The 22,617-nt window shown below is 44.8% G+C and overlaps 1 protein-coding gene across 1 annotated transcript in view; it reads left to right on the top strand.

Annotated features, from left to right (window-relative positions):
• The window catches only part of LOC139268115 (interleukin-12 receptor subunit beta-2-like), a 186,658-nt gene extending 164,902 nt beyond the window's left edge, over positions 1 to 21,756 (top strand). Inside the window, exon 16 of the mRNA XM_070886134.1 lies at positions 21,121 to 21,756. Within this exon, the coding sequence (XP_070742235.1) occupies positions 21,121 to 21,756 (636 nt within the window). The remainder of the gene's footprint in view (positions 1 to 21,120) is intronic.
• The last annotated feature ends 861 nt before the right edge of the window (positions 21,757 to 22,617 follow it).

Below are 22,617 nucleotides of genomic sequence, written 5' to 3'. Positions count from 1 at the left end.
CATCTAACCTGTCCAGTTCCGTCAGTATTTTATATGTTTCTATGGGATCCCCTCTCATTCTTCTAAACTCCAGTGAATACGGGCCCAGTTGATCCAGTCTCTCCTCATATGTCAGTCCTGCCATCCCGGGAATTAGTCTGGTGAACCTTCGCTGCACTCCCTCAATAGCAAGAACGTCCTTCCTCAGATTAGGAGACCAAAACTGAACACAATGAGGCCCAACGAAGGCCCTGTACAACTGCAGTAAGACCTCCCTGCTCCTATACTCAAATCCCCTAGCTATGAAGGCCAACATACTACTTGCCTTCTTCACCGCCTGCTGTATCTGTATGCCAACTTTCAACGACTGATGCACCATGACACCCAGGTCTCGTTGCAACTCCCATTTTCCTAATCTGCCGCCATTGAGATAATATTCTGCCTTCGTGTTTTTGCCACCAAAGTGGATAACCTCACATTTATCCATATTATACTAGAAACATAGAAACATAGAAAATAGGTGCAGGAGTAGGCCATTTGGCCCTTTGAGCCTGCATCACCATTCAATAAGATCATGGCTGATCATTCACCTCAGTACCACTTTCCTGCTTTCTCTCCATACCCCTTGATCCCTTTAGCCGTAAGGGCCATATCTAACTCCCTCTTGAATATATCCAATGAACTGGCATCAACAACCCTCTGCGGTAGGGAATTCCATAGGTTAACAGCTCTCTGAGTGAAGAAGTTTCCCCTCATCTCAGCCCTAAATGACTTAACCCTTATCCTAAGACTGTGTGCCCTGGTTCTGGGCTTCTCCAACATCGAGAACATTCTTCCTGCATCTAACCGGTTCAGTCCCGTCAGAATTTTATATGTTTCTATGAGATCCCCTCTCATCCTTCTAAACTCCAGTGAATACAGGCCCAGTCGATCCAGTCTCTCCTCATATGTCAGTCCTGCCATTCCGGGAATCAGTCTGGTGAACCTTCGCTGCACTCCCTCAATAGCAAGAACATCCTTCCTCAGATTAGGAGACCAAAACAATATTCCAGGTGTGGTCTCACCAAGGCCCTATACAACTGCAGTAAGACCTGCCTGCTAGCTATGAAGGCCATTTGCCTTCTTCACCGCCTGCTGTACCTGCATCTGCCATGCATTTGCCCACTCGCCTAACCTGTCCAAGTGACCCTGCAGCCTCTTGGCATCCTCCTCGCAGTTCACACTGTCACCCAGCTTAGTGCCATCTGCATACTTGGAGATATTACACTCAATTCCTTCATCTACATCATTGATGCATATTGTAAATAGCTGGGGTCCCAGCACTGAGCCCTGTGGCACCCCACTAGTCACTGCCTGCAATTCTGAAAAGAACCCGTATATCCCGACTCTCTGCTTCCTGTCTGCCAACCACGTCAATACATTAGCCCCAATACCATGTGCTTTAATTTTGCACACCGATCTCTTGTCAAAAGCCTTTTGAAAGTCCAAAAACACCACATCCATTGGTTCTCCCTTGTCCACTCTACTAGTTACAGCCTCAAAAAATTCCACAAGATTTGTCAAGCATGATTTCCCTTTCATAAATCCATGCTGACTTGGACTGATCCTGTCACTGCTTTCCAAATGCGCTGTTATTTCATCTTTAATAATTGATTCCAACATTTCCCCCACTACTGATGTCAGGCTAACCGGTCTATAATTCCGCATTTTCTCTCTCCCTCCTTTTTTAAAAAGTGGCGTTACATTAGCTACCCTCCAGTCCATTGGAACTGATCCAGAGTCAACAGACTGCTGGAAAATGATCACCAATGCATCCACTATTTCTCGGACCACTTCCTTAAGTACTCAGGGATGCAGACTATCAGGCCCTGGGGATTTATCGGCCTTCAATCCCATCAATCTCCTTAACACAATTTCCTGACTAATAAGGATTTCCTTCAGTTCCTCCTTTTCCATAGACCCTCTGTCCTAGTATTTCCGGAAGTTTATTTGTGTCTTCCTTCATGAAGACAGAACCAAAGTATTTGTTCAATTAGTTTGCCATTTCTTTGTTCCCCATTATAAATTCACCTGATTCTGACTGCAAGGTACCTAAGTTTGTCTTCACTAATCTTTTTCTCTTCACACATCTATAGAAACTTTTGCAGTCAGTTTTTATGTTCACAGCAAGCTTCCTCTCATACTTTATTTTCCCCCTCCTAATTAAACCCTTTGTCCTCCTCTGCTGAATTCTAAATTTTTCCCAGTCCTCAGGTTTGCTGCTTTTTCTGGCCAATTTATATGCCTCTTCCTTGGATTTAACACTATCCTTAATTTCCCTTGTTAGCCATGGTTGAGCCATCTTCCCAGTTTTATTTTTACTCCAGACCGGGATGTACAATTGTTGAAGTTCATCCATGTGATCCTTAAATGTTTGCCATTGCCTATCCACCATCAACCCTTTAAGTATCATTTGCCAGTCTATTCTAGCCAATTCACGTCTCATACCATCGAAGTTACCTTTCCCTATGTTCAGGACCCTAGTCTCTGAATTAACTGTGTCACTCTCCACTTTAATAAAGAATTCTATCATATTATGGTCTCTCTTCCCCAAGGGGCCTCACATAACAAGATTGCTAATTAGTCCTTTCTCATTACACATCACCCAGTCTAGGATGGCCAGCACTTTAGTTGGTTCATCGACATATTGGTCTAGAAAACCAACCCGATGTTGAGTAAGTCCAGAACCAGGGGACACAGTCTAAGGATACTCTTATCCATTTAGGACTGAGATGAGGAGAAACTTCTTCACTCAGAAGGTTGTTAACCTATGGAATTCCCTACCGCAGAGAGTTGTTGATGCCAGTTCATTGGATATATTCTAGAGGGAGTTAGAAATCGCCCTTACGACTAAAGGGATCAAGGGGTATGGAGAGAAAGCAGGAAAGGGATACTGAGGTGAATGATCAGCCATGATCTTATTGAATGGTGGTGCAGGCTCGAAGGGCCGAATAGCCTACTCCTGCACCTATTTTCTATGTTTCTATGTTTCTATGTTTCTAATACACTCCAGGAAATCCTCCTCCACTGTATTGCTACCAGTTTGGTTAGCCCAACCTATATGTAGATTAAAGTCGCCCATGATAACTGCTGCACCCTTATTGCATACATCACTAATTTCTTGTTTGATGCTGTCCCCAACCTCACTACTACTGTTTGGCGGTCTGTACACAACTCCCACTCGCGTTTTCTGCCTTTGGTATTCCGCAGCTCTACCCATACAGATTCCACATCATCCAAGCTAATGTCCTTCCTTACTATTGCATTAATTTCCTCTTTAACCAGCAACGCTACCCCACCTCCTTTTCCTTTCTGTCTATCCTTCTTGAATGTGAAATACCCCTGGATGTTGAGTTCCTAGCCTTGGTCACCCTGGAGCCATGTCTCCATAACGCCCCCTGGAGGCGATAATGGGAGGTGCTAAGGAGGCCTATTTCTAGTCCTTATTTTCCAAGTAATATGTGTTCCCCTTATTTTTCTTACCAACATTTAATTCCTCACATTTATCCATGTTGAAATTTATTTGCCAATTGTATGCACACTCTGCAAGTTTATTAATGTCTTTGTAATTTTTGCAGTCCTCCTCAATACTGACTATTCCATCCCACAAGGTGGTGTTCCCTACAAATTTAGAAATTATATTTTTGATTCCAAATTCTAAATCATTAACATAAATTGTGAATAACAGTGGTCCCAGCACTGATCTTTGTAGGACCCCACTTCCCACCTTCTGCCAATCTGAATAGCTACACTGTACCCCCACTCTTGCAGCCAGCTAGCTATCCATTCTGTTACTTGTCCCGACTCAGTATGCTCTGACCTTATTCATTAGTCTATTCTGTCGTATCTTAACAAAGGCAGTTTGAATCCATGTTGCATCTGCTTGATTGCACTGTTCCTATCTAGATCTCCTGCTATTTCTTCCTTAATGATAGCTTCAAGCATTTTCCCCACTACAGATGTTAAACTAACCGGCCTATAGTTACCTGCCTTTTGTCTGCCCCCTTTTTTAAACAGAGGCGTTACATTAGCTGCCTTCCAATCCACTGGTACCTCCCCAGAATCCAGAGAATTTTGGTAGATTATAACAAATGCATCTGCTATAACTTCCGCCATCTCTTTTAATACCCTGGGATGCATTTCATCAGGACCAGGGGACTTGTCTACCTTGATTCCCATTAGCCTGTCCAGCACTACTTCCCTAGTGATAGTGATTGTCTCAAGGTCCTCCCTTCCCACATTCCCGTAACCTGGCAATTTGTGGCATGGTTTTTGTGTCTTCCACTGTGAAAACCGAAGCAAAATAATTGTTTAAGATCTCAGCCATTTCCACATTTCCCATTACTAAATCCCCCTTCTCATCTTCTAAGGGACCAACATTTACTTTAGTCACTCTTTTCCGTTTTATATATTGGTAAAAGCTTTTACTATCTGTTTTTATCTTTTGCGCAAGTTTACTTTCGTAATCTATCTTTCCTTTCTTTATTGCTTTCTTAGTCATTCTTTGCTGTCGTTTAAAATTTTCCCAATCTTCTAGTTTCCCACTAACCTTGGCCACCTTATACGCATTGGTTTTTAATTTGATACTCTCCTTTATTTCCTTGGTTATTCACGGCTGGTTATCCCTTCTCTTACCGCCCTTCTTTTTCACTGGAATATATTTTTGTTGAGCACTATGAAAGAGCTCCTTAAAAGTCCTCCACTGTTCCTCAATTGTGCCACCATTTAGTCTGTGTTCCCAGTCTACTTTGGCTAACTCTGCCCTCATCCCACTGTAGTCCCCTTTGTTTAAGCATAGTACGTTCGTTTGAGACACTACTTCCTTACCCTCAATCTGTATTACAAATTCAACCATACTGTGTTCACTCATTCCGAGAGGATCTTTTACTTGGAGATCGTTTATTATTCCTGTCTCATTACACAGGACCAGATCTAAGATAGCTTGCACCCTTGTAGGTTCTGTAACATACTGTTCTAAGAAACAATCCCGTATGCATTCTATGAATTCCTCCTCAAGGCTATCCCGTGCGATTTGATTTGACCAATCGATATGTATGTTAAAATCCCCCATGATGACTGCCGTTCCTTTTTCACATGCCTCTATTATTCCCATGATTATTGTCCGCCCCACCGTGAAGTTATTATATGGGGGCCTATAAACTACGCCCACCAGTGACTTTTTCCCCTTACTATCTCTAATCTCCACCCACAATGATTCAACATTTTGTTCATTAGAGCCAATATCATCTCTCACATCTGCCCTGATATCTTCCTTTATTAATAGAGCTACCCCACCTCCTTTCCCTTCTTGTCTATCCTTCCGAATTGTCAGATACCCCTGTATGTTTAATTCCCAGTCTTGGCCACCCTGCAGCCACGTTTCAGTAATGGCCACCAAATCATACCCATTTGTAATGATTTGTGCCGTCAAACATATGAGGAGAGAGTGGATTGACTGGGCCTGTTTTCACTGGGGTTTAGAAGGATGAGAGGGGATCTCATAGAAACATATAAAATTCTAACGGGACTGGGCAGGTTAGATGCAGGAAGAATGTTCCCGATGCTGGGGAAGTCCAGAACCAAGGGACACAGTCTAAGGATAAGGGGTAGGCCATTTAGGACTGAGATGAGGAGAAACTTCTTCACTCAGAGAGTTGTTAACCTGTGGAGTTCTCTACTGCAGAGAGTTGTTGATGCTAGTTCATTGGATATATTCAAGAGGGAGTTAGTTATGGCCCTTGTGGCTAAAGAGATCAAGGGGTATGGAGAGAAAGCAGGAAATGGGTACTGAGGTGAATGATCAGCCATGATCTTATTGAATGGTGCTGCAGGCTCGAAGGGCCGAATGGCCTACTCCTGCACCTATTTTCTATGTTTCTATGTGAAGACAGATACAAATATTTGTTCACCATCTCTGCCATTTCCCTGTTCTCTATTATTAATTCCCCAGTCCAGTCTCATCCTCTGAGAGACCAACATTTCCTTTAGCCACTTTTTTTCCTTTTTCTGTACCTGTAGAAATTCTTGCTATCTGTTTTTATATTCCGTGCTAGTTTACTTTCATATTCTAGTTTCCCTCTCTATCATTTTTTTGTTGTTCTTTGCTGGCTTTTAAAAGTTTCCCAATCATCTGACCTCCCACTAACAGCACAACTAACAACCAATGTGTTGATGGCAGGTTTATATTTATATTTATATGGCGGAGGTGCGGCAAATGAAGGTGCGGGGCCCAGAAGGGCCGAGGGCCCAGTGGCAGCACGGGCCAGCCTAAACTGCGATATGTGTGCACACTAGGTCTGTGCAGCAGAGCAGGTCTCCAGTCGTGTTGGTTAACCCTTGCCACTGGATAAAGGCCTAGCTCTGTCGAGCCCGTGTGGTGGCTGATGTGCAATGGTCATCACACGCACAGGCATCTTCCACCCATCGAGTTCAGGACTGGAGTATTGGCTCCTCCATTGAAACATCTATGAACTCATCCCTTTTGGTGTGGAAGCAAGTCATCCTCGTTCGAGGGATCGCCTATGATGATGAGTCTTGGCCACATTGTATGCCCTTGTTTTCAGTTTAATACCATCCCTTATTTCCTTAGTTAGCCATGGATAGCTATGCCATCTCTTCCATTCTTTCCCTCTCATTGGGATATATTTTTGTTGCGAGTTATGAAATATCTCCTTAAATGTCTGCCACTGCTCATTAACCGTCCCATTCTTTAATCTATTTTCCCAGTCCACTTTAGGCAACTCTGCCTTCATACCTTTGTAATCTCCTGTATTTAAGCTCTGAACACTGGTTTGAGATCCAACTTTCTCACCCTCCAACTGAATTTGAAATTTAACCATGTTATGGTCACTCATTCCTCGAGGATCCTTTACTAGGAGATCATTTATTAATCATGTCTCATTACATGCTACCAGATCTAAGATAGCCTGCTCCCTGGTTGGTTCCACAACGTACTGTACAAGGAAACTGATACGTCCTTACTACACAGTATAAATGCACACGAGGCCCATGCTTGAGAGAAGGTCAGTCTGTGACCTGTCCTTTATTCCTTAGCACTCAAGTGATGAAGGTGGGTGGAGCTTCCCCTTTTATACCTGAAGGTCCAGGTTAGGAGTGTCTCCCACCTAGTGGTCAGTGTTCTCACGGTGTACAACTTAGGTCAGTTTATACATGGGTTACAATGCTGGTTGAATACATGACATCACCTCCCCCCCCAAAGTCTTATTGGGATCACAGGTTGAGTCTCTCTGGTGGTTTACGCTCCCTTGTAGAGCACCTGAGTTGGGGCTCCGGTTGTTGGGAGCTGGCCTGAGTGTCTGCTGTTTGCGGTGCCTCAATCCTGTCCGGACTGCCCACAGTGACTGGGCTCTCCTCCCTTTGGTTCCGGTGTTCGATCACCTGTGGTGGAGTGAACTCTATATCGTGTTCTTCCTCTGCTTCTTCTATGGGGTTGCTGAACCTCCTTTTTGTTTGATCCACGTGTTTGCGGCAGATTTGTCCATTGGTAAGTTTAACTACCAGAATCCTATTTCTCTCTTTGGCAATCACAGTGCCTGTGAGCCATTTGGGCCCTGCAGCGTAGTTGAGGACAAAAACAGGATCATTTACATCAATACATCGCGCCCTCGCATTCCTGTCATGGTAGTGATATTGTGACTGGTGCCTGCTCTCGACAATTTCTTTCATGGTGGGGTGTATAAGGGATAATCGGGTTTTGAGCGTCCTTTTCATTAGTAGCTCTGCAGGTGGAACCCCTGTGAGCGAGTGTGGTCGGGATCTATCGGCCAACAGGAGGCGTGATAAGTGGGTTTGTAGGGAACCCCCTTGGAATCTGAGCATCCCCTGTTTGATTATCTGCACTGCTTGTTCTGCCTGGCCGTTTGAGGCCGGCTTGAACGGTGCCGTTCTAACATGGTTAATTCCATTGCCTGCCATGAAGTCCTGGAATTCAGTGCTTGTGAAGCACGGGCCATTATCGCTGACCAAGATGTCAGTAGACCGTGGGCGGCGAACATTGCCTGTAGACTTTCTACCGTGGCAGAGGATGTGCTTGAATTTAAAATGTCACACTCGATCCATTTGGAGTAGGCGTCTACTACAACCAAAAACATTTTCCCCATGAAAAGACCTGCGTAGTCCACATGGATGCGTGACCAAGGCTTGGCGGGCCATGGCCAGGGGCTAAGGGGGGCTTCCCTGGGCGCATGGCCCAGCTGGGCACACGTGTTGCACCTGCGAACACAAAGTTCCAGATCTGCGTCTATCCCTGGCCACCAAACGTGTGACCTGGCAATTGCCTTCATCGTGACAATGCCCGGGTGCCCATTGTGGAGTTCTCTGATGAACACCTCTCTGCCCATCTGGGGCATGACTACGCGGTTTCCCCACAGTAGGCAATCGGCCTGAATTGAGAGTTCATCCTAGCGCCTGTGAAATGGTTTAAATTTCTCAGGACATGCCCTGTACGTGGTTGCCCAGTCCCCATTCAGGACACATTTCTTGACTAGAGACAATAGCGGGTCTCTATTTGTCCAGACTTTAATCTAACGGGCTGTCACGGGTGAGCCTTCGCTTCCGAAAGCTTCAACAGCCATGACCATCTCAGCACCATGCTCGGTAGCCCCCTCAGTGGTGGCTAGTGGAAGTCTGCTGAGTGCATCAGCGCAGTTTTCGGTACCCGGTCTGTGCCGAATTGTATAGTCATAGGCAGCTAACGTGAGTGCCCACCTCTGTATGCAGGCCGATGCGTTTGCATTTATGGCCTTGTTGTCGGCCAAAAGGGACGTTAGGGGTTTGTGATCTGTCTCCAGGTCAAATTTCCTGCCAAACAGGTACTGGTGCATTTTCTTTACCGCATATACACATGCGAGCGCCTCCTTTTCTACCATCCCGTAGCCCCTTTCTGCCTGGGACAGACTCCTGGAGGCATAAGCTACCGGTTGTAACTGACCCTTGGCATTGACATGCTGCAACACACACCCGACACCATAGGACGACGCATCGCACGTTAACACAAGTTTCTTACATGGGTCATATAGCGTTAACAGATTGTTGGAACATAACAAATTGCATGCTCTATTAAAAGCCCTTTCCTGGCTGTCCCCCCAGACCCATTCGCGTAGGAGCACGTGTAGCAGCTCTAGCAGCGTGCTCAATTTGGGAAGAAAGTTACCAAAATAGTTCAGGAGCCCCAGGAATGAACGCAGCTCCATCGTGTTACGGGGTCTGGGTGCTCTCTGGATTGCTTCCGTCTTGGATGCAGTAGGGCTGATCCCGTCTGCTGCTACCCTCATCCCCAGGAATTCTACCTCTGGAGCTAGGAAGACGCACTTCGCCTTTTTCAGTCGCAGACCTACCCGGTCCAGTCTGCGTAGCATCTCCTCCAGGTTGTGGAGGTGTTCTTCAGTATCGTAACCCGTAATGAGGATGTCTTCCTGAAAAACCACTGTCCCTGGAATCGACTTGAGGAGGCTTTCCATATTTCGTTGGAAGATCGCGGCGGCCGAGCGAATCCCGAACGGACATCTGTTGTACTCAAACAACCCCTTGTGTGTCGTGATGGTGGTCAGCTTCTTCGACTCACTCGCCAGCTCCTGGGTCATGTAAGCTGAGGTCAGGTCCAATTTTGAAAAATGTTTGCCACCGAATAGCGTCGCAAAGAGGTCCTCCGCTCTCGGTAGCGGGTACTGGTCTTGGAGTGACACCCGATTGATGGTGGCCTTGTAATCGCCACATATCCTGACCGACCCATCCGCCTTGAGCACTGGCACAATCGGGCTCGCCCAGTCACTGAATTCGACTGGCGAGATGATGCCTTCCCTCAACAGGCGGTCCAATTCGCCTTCTATCTTTTCCCGCATCACGTACGGAACCGCTCTGGCCTTGTGGTGTACTGGCCTGGCGTCCGGGTTTATGTGAATCACTACCTTGGCCCCCATGAAAGTGCCAATGCCGGGTTGAAATAATGAGTCAAATTTGTCCTGGACCTGTGAGCATGATACTCGCTCCACAGAGGAAATTGCATTGACATCGCCCCATTTCCAGTTCATGACAGCAAGCCAACTCCTCCCCAGTAGTGCGGGACCGTACCCTGGGACAATCCAGAGTGGCAACCTGTTCTCCGAATCTTTGTGGGTCACGACTACCGTGGCGCTGCCTAGCACCGGAATGATCTGCTTTGTGTAAGTCCGTAGCTGTGCATCAATCGGCGATAATTTTGGCCTCCTGGCCTTGGATGCCCACAACTTTTCGAACTGTTTGATACCCATCAGGGACTGGCTGGCACCCATGTCTAACTCCATTGATACTGGGATGCCATTGAGGAGCACTTTCATCATTATCGGTGGCGTCCTGGTGTATGAACTGTATACGTGCTCCACACGAACTCGCTGAACTTCCGCTTCCAGCGATTTCCCCCAGTGTCCATTTCTGCAATTTCTGCAGGTATTTTGTTCATCTCTGCAAACTCCGGCTGAATGTATACCTCCACGCCTCCAGCATGAGTTGCGGTTTGAAACAAAAGGTCCCTTGACAGTCAATCATCCCTGACTGCCCCTGTTATTGTCCTTGAGTGCACCATTAACAGGTGTTGATGGCCCCATTACTGGCCGCATTGTCCCTTGCAATGGCGTGAATCGCTGTTCAGCTTGCCATTGTCTCTGTCGAACTCCCCCTCTGGGTTCGACTACATGTTGGGGCATGCCTGACTGCCCTTGTCTGCCTGGAGAACTGTGTGCTGCTTTAACAATGTTGAATCTCTGTCCCAAACATTCCTTAACACAGTACCTCTCGTCTGTTCTGCTAGTGGCCATGCTCGCGTGGTTTAAATCCCAGTTTCTTGTCGCCATTGATACGTCCTTACTACACAGTATAAATGCACACGAGGCCCATGCTTGAGAGAAGGTCAGTCTGTGACCTGTCCTTTATTCTTTAGCACTCAAGTGATGAAGGTGGGTGGAGCTTCCCCTTTTATACCTGAAGGTCCAGGTTAGGAGTGTCTCCCACCTAGTGGTCAGTGTATACATGGGTTACAATGCTGGTTGAATACATGACAGAAACTATCCCGGATACACTATGAACTCTTCCTCAAGGCTACCTGGCCAATTTGCTTTGTCCAATCAATATGAAGGTTAAAATCGCCCACGATTATTGCCATTCCTTTTTTACAAGCCGCCATTATTACTTGATTTATACTCCATCCAACAATGTAGCTACTGTTAGGGGGCCTATTGACTACACCCACCAGTGACTTTTCCCCCTTATTATTCCTTATCACCACCCAAACTGATTCAACATTCAACATCTTGATCTTCTGAGCTAATATCGTTTCTCACTAACGCACTGATCTCATCCTTTATTAACAGTGCTACCCCACCTCCTTTTCCTTTCTGTTTGTCCTTCCGAATTGTCAAATACCCTTGAATATTTAGTTTCCAGTCCAGGTCACCTTGCAACCACGTCTCTGTAATGGCTATCAAATCATACCTATTTGTATCTATTTGTGCCGTCAAGTCATCTATTTTGTTATGAATGCTGTGTGCATTCACATAAAGAGCTTTTAAATTTGTTTTTTTCCATTTTTCCCTGCTTTGATCCCACTTTCTGATTCACCTTTATGTTTATACATTCTGTCCCTCCCTGGCACACTCTGGTTTTCATTTCCCCCAGTGCTACCCTGATCTATTGCCTTCTCCTTATTCTTCGACTTTTTAAATTTCACTCACCTGAATCCTCCCCCCCCATTAATTCATTTAAAGCCCTCTCTACAGCTCTCGTTATTTGATTCGCCAGGACCCTAGTCCCAGCATGGTCTAAGTTGAGCCCGTCTGAACGGAACAGCTCCCTCTTACCCCAGTACTGGTGTCAGTGTCCCACGAACCAAAACCTATTTCTCCCACAGTAGTCTTTGAGCCACGTGTTTAACTCGCTGATCTTATTTACCCTATGCAAATTTGCTCATGGCTCAGGTAGTAATCCAGATTCATCATCATCATCATCATCATCATAAGCGGTCCCTTGTATCGAGGATGACTTGCTTCCACGCCAAAAAAGGGATGAGTTCACAGGTATTTCAATGAAGGATCTAATATTCCAAGTCCCGAACTACATGTTGAAGGGTGGAAGATACCTGTGCATGGATTTTTTTAACGTGTGGTGGCTGTTGCACACCAGCCACCAAACGGGCTTGACAGAGCTCGGTCTTGGTCCAATGGCAAGGATTACCCAAGATGACTGGAGACCAGCTCTGCTGCACGGACATATCGCAGTGTGGGCTGGCCCGTGCTGCCCCTGGCCCTCTATAGAGAGGATAGAGAGAAGCTCAGTGTGTGCTCAAACAGGACACTGAAGTTGCAAACTGTCTGATTCACCCTGAGACAGTGGTGGGGTCAGGAATGGAATTGATGGCGAGGATACAACATTTGTTGTGGCAGCCAAAGGCAATGGCTTCGAATCCAGAGATTATTACCTTTGTGGTTCTGCTTTTAAATTTGGCCCCTAGCTGCTCATACTCCCTCAGCAGAACCTCTTTCTTTGTCCTATCTAGGTCATTGGTACCCACGTGGACCACAACAACTGGATCTTCCCCCTCGGCATTCCAAGTTCCTCTCCAGCACTGAGGAGATATATTTAACCCTGGCACCCTGGCTCATTTATCTCTGTTCAACAACTTCTACTCTTCAAATATGCACCAAGTAGTGTTGTTTAGAGTTCACAATATTTACAATATAGATATTTGTTCCTGTATTATAATGTTGGTCATAGTCAGGTTTTATAACCCTTGATGCCAGCAGCTTAATACAAGCACCTTAGCCCCTTACAGTAACAGGCTCAAAAGTTTCACATTTGTTCACACTTCAGGCAGAATAAGCAAGTGACAAAAGAGGAAACGGTGAAGTGTTAATGTTTTCTTCGGGGAAAATGAAACCTGGTGTTTCACAAATAATGGTTGCAAAATGCAAAGTTATGTTTATCTTAGTATTGTATCAAACAGTGCCCTCTAATTAGGTGGAGAAAAGAACCTGAACACAAATCAACTCTTCCACTTAAGAACAATTCTATATTATTTGGTAACTTGTGCTTATATTCTTTACTTCGACAACATCTGTCATTGAACTGCAGTACGCTGACGACACATGCATCTGCACACATTCAATGTCTGAATTCCAAGTCATAATCAACACCTTCACTGAGGCATACGAAAGCTTGGGCCTTACACTAAACATCTGTAAGACAAAGGTCCTCCACCAGCCTAACCCCGCCACAAAGCACTACCCCCAAGTCATCAAGATCCACGGCGTGGCCCTGGATAATTTGGACCACTTTCCATAACTCGGGAGCCTATTATCAACAAGGGCAGTCATCGACCAGGCCAACATCCCCAGCATCGAAGCACTGACCACACTCAACCAGCTCCGCTGGGCGGGCCACAATGTTCGAATGCCTGACACAAGACTCCCAAAGCAAGCCCTCTACTCGGAACTCCTACACGGCAAGCGAGCCCAAGGTAGGCAGAAGAAACGTTACAAGGACACCCTCAAAGCCTCCTTGATAAAATGCAACATCCCCACTGGTACCTGGGAGTCCCTGGCCAAAGACCGCCCTAAGTGGAGGAAGTGCATCCGGGAGGGTGCTAAGCACCTCGAGTCTCATCGCTGAGAGCATGCAGAAAACAAGCGCAGACAACGGAAGGAGCGTGCAGCAAACCAGTCCCACCCACTCTTTCCTTCAACGACTGTCTGTCCCACCTGTGACAGGGACTGTAATTCCTGTAGTGGACTGTTTAGTCACCTGAGAACTCATTTTTAGAGTGGAAGCAAGTCTTCCTCGATTTCGAGGGACTGCCTATGATGATGACTCAGTGACAGCAGTTTGCGTACTGATACTTATTGGACAGAAATATTAAATTAGAGGGGCATTGAGTTGTGTAATGGGCTAGGCAGTGAATGGTGAGACATAACGGTATCCCTCCCGCAATGCTGATGAGTGTGAATGGAATGGCTTGGGCATTGTAAGGATGCTGGGTGTTGTTGGTGTGGGGTGGTGCCAGCCTGCCGCAACATGTGGCAGCCAGGGTGTACAGCGTCAAGTGAAGTAAATATGGCATCCGGGCAGCAATGTGGTCAGGTACCGATGCCCTTTGTCCTGTGGAGCTTCAGTTGATTGCGGAGAAGGTTGGTGTTGTTGGTGTTGGTGCTGGTCGTGATTCTGAGGACCAAGGTGAGATAGTTTCAAGGGCACCAATGCTAATGTAATAGATGGCAGGTGAAATAGAGATGACAGAAGTGATCTGTCCATGGTGAGAGAGGTTATTCTAATGAGGTGTCACTGGATAGAGAGATTGATCCAAAGACTTGCAATCTGCAGAAAGGTCAATATGCCTTCCTGATGCAGTAAGCAAGAGGTTCTGATCTTGGAAAGTGAACAGCTGAGAGATTGGGGGCTTTTACAGTACACTTGCAGTGGTCAGGTCATAATGAGCTAAATTGTCTCCCCCGCCGCTGTGTGTCACATCTGTTCAGCGTTGACAGACCCGACATCTGGTAAAGTGGTGTGGAGGTGGGTCGACAGTGGGGTCCTGACCCACTGGCAATCATTTCAAATTTCGCAGCTGACCCGCCTCCGAACCCGTCTTCTGAGCACCGGCAAAATTCCGGCCTCTGTGTCTACTCTATCAGCACCTTTCATAATGTTAAAAACCTCTATTAAGTCACCCCTCAGCCTTCTCTATTGAAGAAAAAAAAGAGACCCAGCCTGTTCACCCTTTCCCGATAGGTCTAACCTCACAGCTCTGGTATCATCCTTGAAAATCTTTATTGCACCCTCTCCAATGCCTCTATATCCTTTTATTAGAATACGACCAGAACTGTACACAGTACTCCAAATGTGAACTAACCAAAATTTGATACAATTTTAGCATAACTTCTCTACTTTTCAATTCTATCTCTCTAAAAATAAACCCTTGTGCTTAGTTTGCTTTTTTATGGCCTTATTAACCTGCTACTTTTAATGATCTGTGTATTTGTACTCCCAGACCCCTATGCTCCTCTACCACATTTAGAGTCTTCGAGGGAGAAATTGGGGTGCGAAATTTTCAAAGTTTGAAAAATTAGTGGCAGGCATGAATTTTTTCTAACTTTTGAGAAATTCGACGTTTGCGCTCCAGGAAAGAAGTGGAGCACGATCAAGTGTTCCACTTCCTTCCTGGAGCTCAATCAGCAGCAGGCGGGGCAGTAGCCGTGCAGCGCTGCACGTTGAAAGGCTCCTTCCCTCCATTAAAGGGACGGGCCATCATTGCAGGCTCTGAAAAAAAAAATTACCTCTCCCCGACGGCAGCCGCGATCCCACCCAATCCGTCCAATACACTCAAGCAGAGTACCGGGCTGATCAATCGCGGGCCTGAAACCTGAGAGAGAGAAGGTAACATTTTTATTTTTTAAACTTACCTCAGCCACCTTGCCTTTAAGGCTCGGCCTCCTGATGAACACCTCGTTTAGCTGCCGGTGTTTGCGCCCGGCAATGCTGCAGGAGGCGGAACCCAAGTTCGGGTCCAGGCGCTACTGGGGAGATGTGCGCGGTGATGATGTCACGATCTCCAGGCAAAAGAGATCGTGGTGCAACATCGCAAACCTCTCGCCAAATGGCAGGAGTCAATGCTGTTGCCACGCCCGGTCAGTGCCCAGTTAGCACCCCGTTATAGAAACATAGAAGCATAGAAAATAGGAGCAGGAGTAGGCCATTCGGCCCTTCGAGCCTGCACCACCATTCAATAAGATCATGGCTGATCATTCCCTCAGTATCCCTTCCCTACTTTCTCTCCATACCCCTGTAAGGGCCATATCTAACTCCCTCGAGAATATATCCAACGAACTGGCATCAACAACTCTCTGCGGAAGAGAATTCCACAGGTTAACAACTCTCTGAGTGAAAAAGTTTCTCCTCATCTCGGTCCTAAATAGCTTACCCCTTATCCTTAGACTGTGAGCCCTGGTTCTGGACTTCCCCAACATCGGGAACATTCTTCCAGCATCTAACCTGTCCAGTTCCGTCAGTATTTTATATGTTTCTATGGGATCCCCTCTCATTCTTCTAAACTCCAGTGAATACGGGCCCAGTTGATCCAGTCTCTCCTCATATGTCAGTCCTGCCATCCCGGGAATTAGTCTGGTGAACCTTCGCTGCACTCCCTCAATAGCAAGAACGTCCTTCCTCAGATTAGGAGACCAAAACTGAACACAATGAGGCCCAACGAAGGCCCTGTACAACTGCAGTAAGACCTCCCTGCTCCTATACTCAAATCCCCTAGCTATGAAGGCCAACATACTACTTGCCTTCTTCACCGCCTGCTGTATCTGTATGCCAACTTTCAACGACTGATGCACCATGACACCCAGGTCTCGTTGCAACTCCCATTTTCCTAATCTGCCGCCATTGAGATAATATTCTGCCTTCGTGTTTTTGCCACCAAAGTGGATAACCTCACATTTATCCATATTATACTAGAAACATAGAAACATAGAAAATAGGTGCAGGAGTAGGCCATTTGGCCCTTTGAGCCTGCATCACCATTCAATAAGATCATGGCTGATCATTCACCTCAGTACCACTTTCCTGCTTTCTCTCCATACCCCTTGATCCCTTTAGCCGTAAGGGCCATATCTAACTCCCTCTTGAATATATCCAATGAACTGGCATCAACAACCCTCTGCGGTAGGGAATTCCATAGGTTAACAGCTCTCTGAGTGAAGAAGTTTCCCCTCATCTCAGCCCTAAATGACTTAACCCTTATCCTAAGACTGTGTGCCCTGGTTCTGGGCTTCTCCAACATCGAGAACATTCTTCCTGCATCTAACCGGTTCAGTCCCGTCAGAATTTTATATGTTTCTATGAGATCCCCTCTCATCCTTCTAAACTCCAGTGAATACAGGCCCAGTCGATCCAGTCTCTCCTCATATGTCAGTCCTGCCATTCCGGGAATCAGTCTGGTGAACCTTCGCTGCACTCCCTCAATAGCAAGAACATCCTTCCTCAGATTAGGAGACCAAAACAATATTCCAGGTGTGGTCTCACCAAGGCCCTATACAACTGCAGTAAGACCTGCCTGCTAGCTATGAAGGCCATTTGCCTTCTTCACCGCCTGCTGTACCTGCATCTGCCATGCATTTGCCCACTCGCCTAACCTGTCCAAGTGACCCTGCAGCCTCTTGGCATCCTCCTCGCAGTTCACACTGTCACCCAGCTTAGTGCCATCTGCATACTTGGAGATATTACACTCAATTCCTTCATCTACATCATTGATGCATATTGTAAATAGCTGGGGTCCCAGCACTGAGCCCTGTGGCACCCCACTAGTCACTGCCTGCAATTCTGAAAAGAACCCGTATATCCCGACTCTCTGCTTCCTGTCTGCCAACCACGTCAATACATTAGCCCCAATACCATGTGCTTTAATTTTGCACACCGATCTCTTGTCAAAAGCCTTTTGAAAGTCCAAAAACACCACATCCATTGGTTCTCCCTTGTCCACTCTACTAGTTACAGCCTCAAAAAATTCCACAAGATTTGTCAAGCATGATTTCCCTTTCATAAATCCATGCTGACTTGGACTGATCCTGTCACTGCTTTCCAAATGCGCTGTTATTTCATCTTTAATAATTGATTCCAACATTTCCCCCACTACTGATGTCAGGCTAACCGGTCTATAATTCCGCATTTTCTCTCTCCCTCCTTTTTTAAAAAGTGGCGTTACATTAGCTACCCTCCAGTCCATTGGAACTGATCCAGAGTCAACAGACTGCTGGAAAATGATCACCAATGCATCCACTATTTCTCGGACCACTTCCTTAAGTACTCAGGGATGCAGACTATCAGGCCCTGGGGATTTATCGGCCTTCAATCCCATCAATCTCCTTAACACAATTTCCTGACTAATAAGGATTTCCTTCAGTTCCTCCTTTTCCATAGACCCTCTGTCCTAGTATTTCCGGAAGTTTATTTGTGTCTTCCTTCATGAAGACAGAACCAAAGTATTTGTTCAATTAGTTTGCCATTTCTTTGTTCCCCATTATAAATTCACCTGATTCTGACTGCAAGGTACCTAAGTTTGTCTTCACTAATCTTTTTCTCTTCACACATCTATAGAAACTTTTGCAGTCAGTTTTTATGTTCACAGCAAGCTTCCTCTCATACTTTATTTTCCCCCTCCTAATTAAACCCTTTGTCCTCCTCTGCTGAATTCTAAATTTTTCCCAGTCCTCAGGTTTGCTGCTTTTTCTGGCCAATTTATATGCCTCTTCCTTGGATTTAACACTATCCTTAATTTCCCTTGTTAGCCATGGTTGAGCCATCTTCCCAGTTTTATTTTTACTCCAGACCGGGATGTACAATTGTTGAAGTTCATCCATGTGATCCTTAAATGTTTGCCATTGCCTATCCACCGTCAACCCTTTAAGTATCATTTGCCAGTCTATTCTAGCCAATTCACGTCTCATACCATCGAAGTTACCTTTCCCTATGTTCAGGACCCTAGTCTCTGAATTAACTGTGTCACTCTCCACTTTAATAAAGAATTCTATCATATTATGGTCTCTCTTCCCCAAGGGGCCTCACATAACAAGATTGCTAATTAGTCCTTTCTCATTACACATCACCCAGTCTAGGATGGCCAGCACTTTAGTTGGTTCATCGACATATTGGTCTAGAAAACCAACCCGATGTTGAGTAAGTCCAGAACCAGGGGACACAGTCTAAGGATACTCTTATCCATTTAGGACTGAGATGAGGAGAAACTTCTTCACTCAGAAGGTTGTTAACCTATGGAATTCCCTACCGCAGAGAGTTGTTGATGCCAGTTCATTGGATATATTCTAGAGGGAGTTAGAAATCGCCCTTACGACTAAAGGGATCAAGGGGTATGGAGAGAAAGCAGGAAAGGGATACTGAGGTGAATGATCAGCCATGATCTTATTGAATGGTGGTGCAGGCTCGAAGGGCCGAATAGCCTACTCCTGCACCTATTTTCTATGTTTCTATGTTTCTATGTTTCTAATACACTCCAGGAAATCCTCCTCCACTGTATTGCTACCAGTTTGGTTAGCCCAACCTATATGTAGATTAAAGTCGCCCATGATAACTGCTGCACCCTTATTGCATACATCACTAATTTCTTGTTTGATGCTGTCCCCAACCTCACTACTACTGTTTGGCGGTCTGTACACAACTCCCACTCGCGTTTTCTGCCTTTGGTATTCCGCAGCTCTACCCATACAGATTCCACATCATCCAAGCTAATGTCCTTCCTTACTATTGCATTAATTTCCTCTTTAACCAGCAACGCTACCCCACCTCCTTTTCCTTTCTGTCTATCCTTCTTGAATGTGAAATACCCCTGGATGTTGAGTTCCTAGCCTTGGTCACCCTGGAGCCATGTCTCCATAACGCCCCCTGGAGGCGATAATGGGAGGTGCTAAGGAGGCCTATTTCTAGTCCTTATTTTCCAAGTAATATGTGTTCCCCTTATTTTTCTTACCAACATTTAATTCCTCACATTTATCCATGTTGAAATTTATTTGCCAATTGTATGCACACTCTGCAAGTTTATTAATGTCTTTGTAATTTTTGCAGTCCTCCTCAATACTGACTATTCCATCCCACAAGGTGGTGTTCCCTACAAATTTAGAAATTATATTTTTGATTCCAAATTCTAAATCATTAACATAAATTGTGAATAACAGTGGTCCCAGCACTGATCTTTGTAGGACCCCACTTCCCACCTTCTGCCAATCTGAATAGCTACACTGTACCCCCACTCTTGCAGCCAGCTAGCTATCCATTCTGTTACTTGTCCCGACTCAGTATGCTCTGACCTTATTCATTAGTCTATTCTGTCGTATCTTAACAAAGGCAGTTTGAAATCTAGATATATTACATCTACATTACCCGCGTCTACTCTCTCTGTTACCTCTTCAAAGAATGCAATGAAGTTGGTCAAGCAAGACTTTCCCTTTTGAAATCCATGCTGACTATTCTTTATTATATTTAATAAGCCCAGGTGATACTTTACACCTAAGCTGTGCCAACAGTGGCTAAGTGGGTAGCACTCTCGCCTCAGAGTCAAAAGGTTGTGACTCCAGTGACTGGAGCACAAAAATCGAGGCTAACAATGCTGCACTGTTGGAGGTGTCATCTTTTGGATGAGATGTTAAACCGAGGTTCCGTCTGCTCTCTCGGGTGGACATAAATTATCCCACATCACTATTTTGAAGAAGAGCAGGGTTCTTATCCCTGGTGTCCTGGCCAATATTTATCCCTCAATCAACATAACAAAAACAGATTATCTGATCATTAGCACATTGCTGTTTGTGGGAGCTTGCTGTGTGCAAATTGGCTGCCGCATTTCCTGCATTACAACAGTGACTACACTTCAAATTATACTTCATTGACTCTAAAGCATTTTGAGACATCCAGAGATCATGAAAGGCACTGTATAACTCTTCTTTCTTTCTTTAAGGGTTAGAGGAAAATCTGCTTCATTAGTCCTAAGAAGCCTTTCCAGATACCTATCTGCTTTGGTGCTCAGCACCTCCTGTAGGTAGGCTCAGTTGAAAGTCAGAGCTCACCATGCGGAGAGTTGCAGGCACAAACTTGTAGCTTAATAATGGTGTAGCATGTTTAGCCAAGAGAGAGAGGAAGCTTTTAGCCCACCAGTCTGAGCTAGATTTGAAACCACATTCTAGAGATAAAAGGACATCTAGCAAATCCACTGCATCACACAGTAGCCACTGAACCTATTGTCCATCCAATCTCAAGGGATTTTGCTCCCAGTTGGCATGTTACAATTGACTTAAAGTAGAAGTACAAGTGCTGAGACTAGTAACCCTGAACAGCCTTCCGGTTATAAAACCTTTGATTTTGATTGAAAATCTGAAATGAAAGCGAAACTACTGAATTTATGATAAACAAGTGGAAAATTGTTGTCAGGTCTTCAGTAAATGGAGCTTACCCACACAGAAGCTATACCAAAGGGTTTTATTTTAAATCTTATTCAGCAAATCTTTTGAAAGACCTATGATATTCATCCAGTTTTGCATTTATTTCCAATTGTAGAAGAAAGACGAAATTCCCTTTCTACACTCTGCAATGCTCTTGATGGTCAATGATCCGCCAATAACAGAAGTAAAGGAAGATTTGCTGACAAGAAACAACAAAAGCACAATCCAGAATGTACATGGAAATTCTAAACAACAAATAGACCAAGCAGGTTTTGAGAACCCATTTTTGGAAACTCCAGAAGCTCATATTTTTGATCTGTCTCAACCAAATGAAGACGCAGAAACCATTGGTTATAAGCCTCAAGTCTCCAATAGGTGCCAGATCGTGGATTTATCACATAATGGCGACCTATCAATTCAAAAGGATGGAAGTAATCAAGCTAAAGAATACAAAGGGTTCAGCATTCCAGTTTTTGACAGTAAAGTTGATATTTCCACGATTGGTGTAATCCTAGATATGAATACAGATTTGATGTCTAGCTATAGTGGGGCACAAGACGATCTAAAGTGTGTCCTTAAGAAGGAAAAGGCTCAGTTCTCGGTCGATGAGCATCACAGAATATATGTGACAGAGAAGCTGTTTCAAGAGCAAACTCTACTACCGGATGAACTTGTGGATTGTTTATTGCACTTAGAAGAAGACTCCATTGATATAAAGTCTGTCTTCACCCAGATTGTGGCTATTCAGTGACACTGCTTTAGCAGATGCCAAAATCCATTGTTTGGCTCTTCCAGTCTCCAGAAGTTGTATTATTTTCTGTAAGTTCGAGAGATATGTGCAGGTTATTCAACTTAGGCTGTGCTCACAGAAGTAGAGGGCTTGAGTATAACATTATCAAGCTTCAAAAAGACTAGAAATTGGAAGAATGGATTTTTTTTCTCCATAGAAATGAATATGTGAATTGAGCTGCAAGCAAAAGCAATTAATATTATATTAACCCCTCCTTACAAAAAGTGTAGGCAAAATATCTGATAAAGAAAATTGAAGATTTCAAAATTAAAGAAAGGAATAAGTGGTCAAGGCCTCCAAGGAAGGTGATGCCTACTGTGCTCTAGGTTCCATGGATGAGCTAACAGTTAAAATAGTGTTGGGAGTGAGCTTGGATTAGTATCTCTGGAATTTTGTTTAATTATCTTGAATTCAATATATTAATATAACTACTCCTAAACAAATTAAAATTTGTCTTGAGATTCAATTATTCTTCTGAAACCAATGGGAAAGTCAGGGTTTTGATTTGCAGAATGTGACAACTTATGATATAGTTTCAAGCTACTGTATCTGAAAATATTGATTTCTGGAAGGTTACAACACTTTTTCTAACACCACACATAACTATATCTATGCCCTCAATGTGCCATGCTGGAAATGCCATGTTGAGAATAAATATCACTACGGTAGCAGTTTTAAAGTCAGTGAATGAAATAAGTGTTGAAAATTTTAAAATAATAAAACATATTTATACCCAGACTGTTGACTATTAAATATTTTCCAAATGTTCCTGTTTCAACTTGCAATCTGTTTGTAGCATTTAGTGCCTTGAAATTAAAAAAC

This window comes from Pristiophorus japonicus, chromosome 8 (assembly GCF_044704955.1).
Source record: "Pristiophorus japonicus isolate sPriJap1 chromosome 8, sPriJap1.hap1, whole genome shotgun sequence".
Lineage (NCBI taxonomy): Eukaryota > Metazoa > Chordata > Chondrichthyes > Pristiophoridae > Pristiophorus > Pristiophorus japonicus.
Note: the sequence above shows the minus strand (reverse complement) of the source record. Positions and strands in the feature narration are given on the sequence as shown.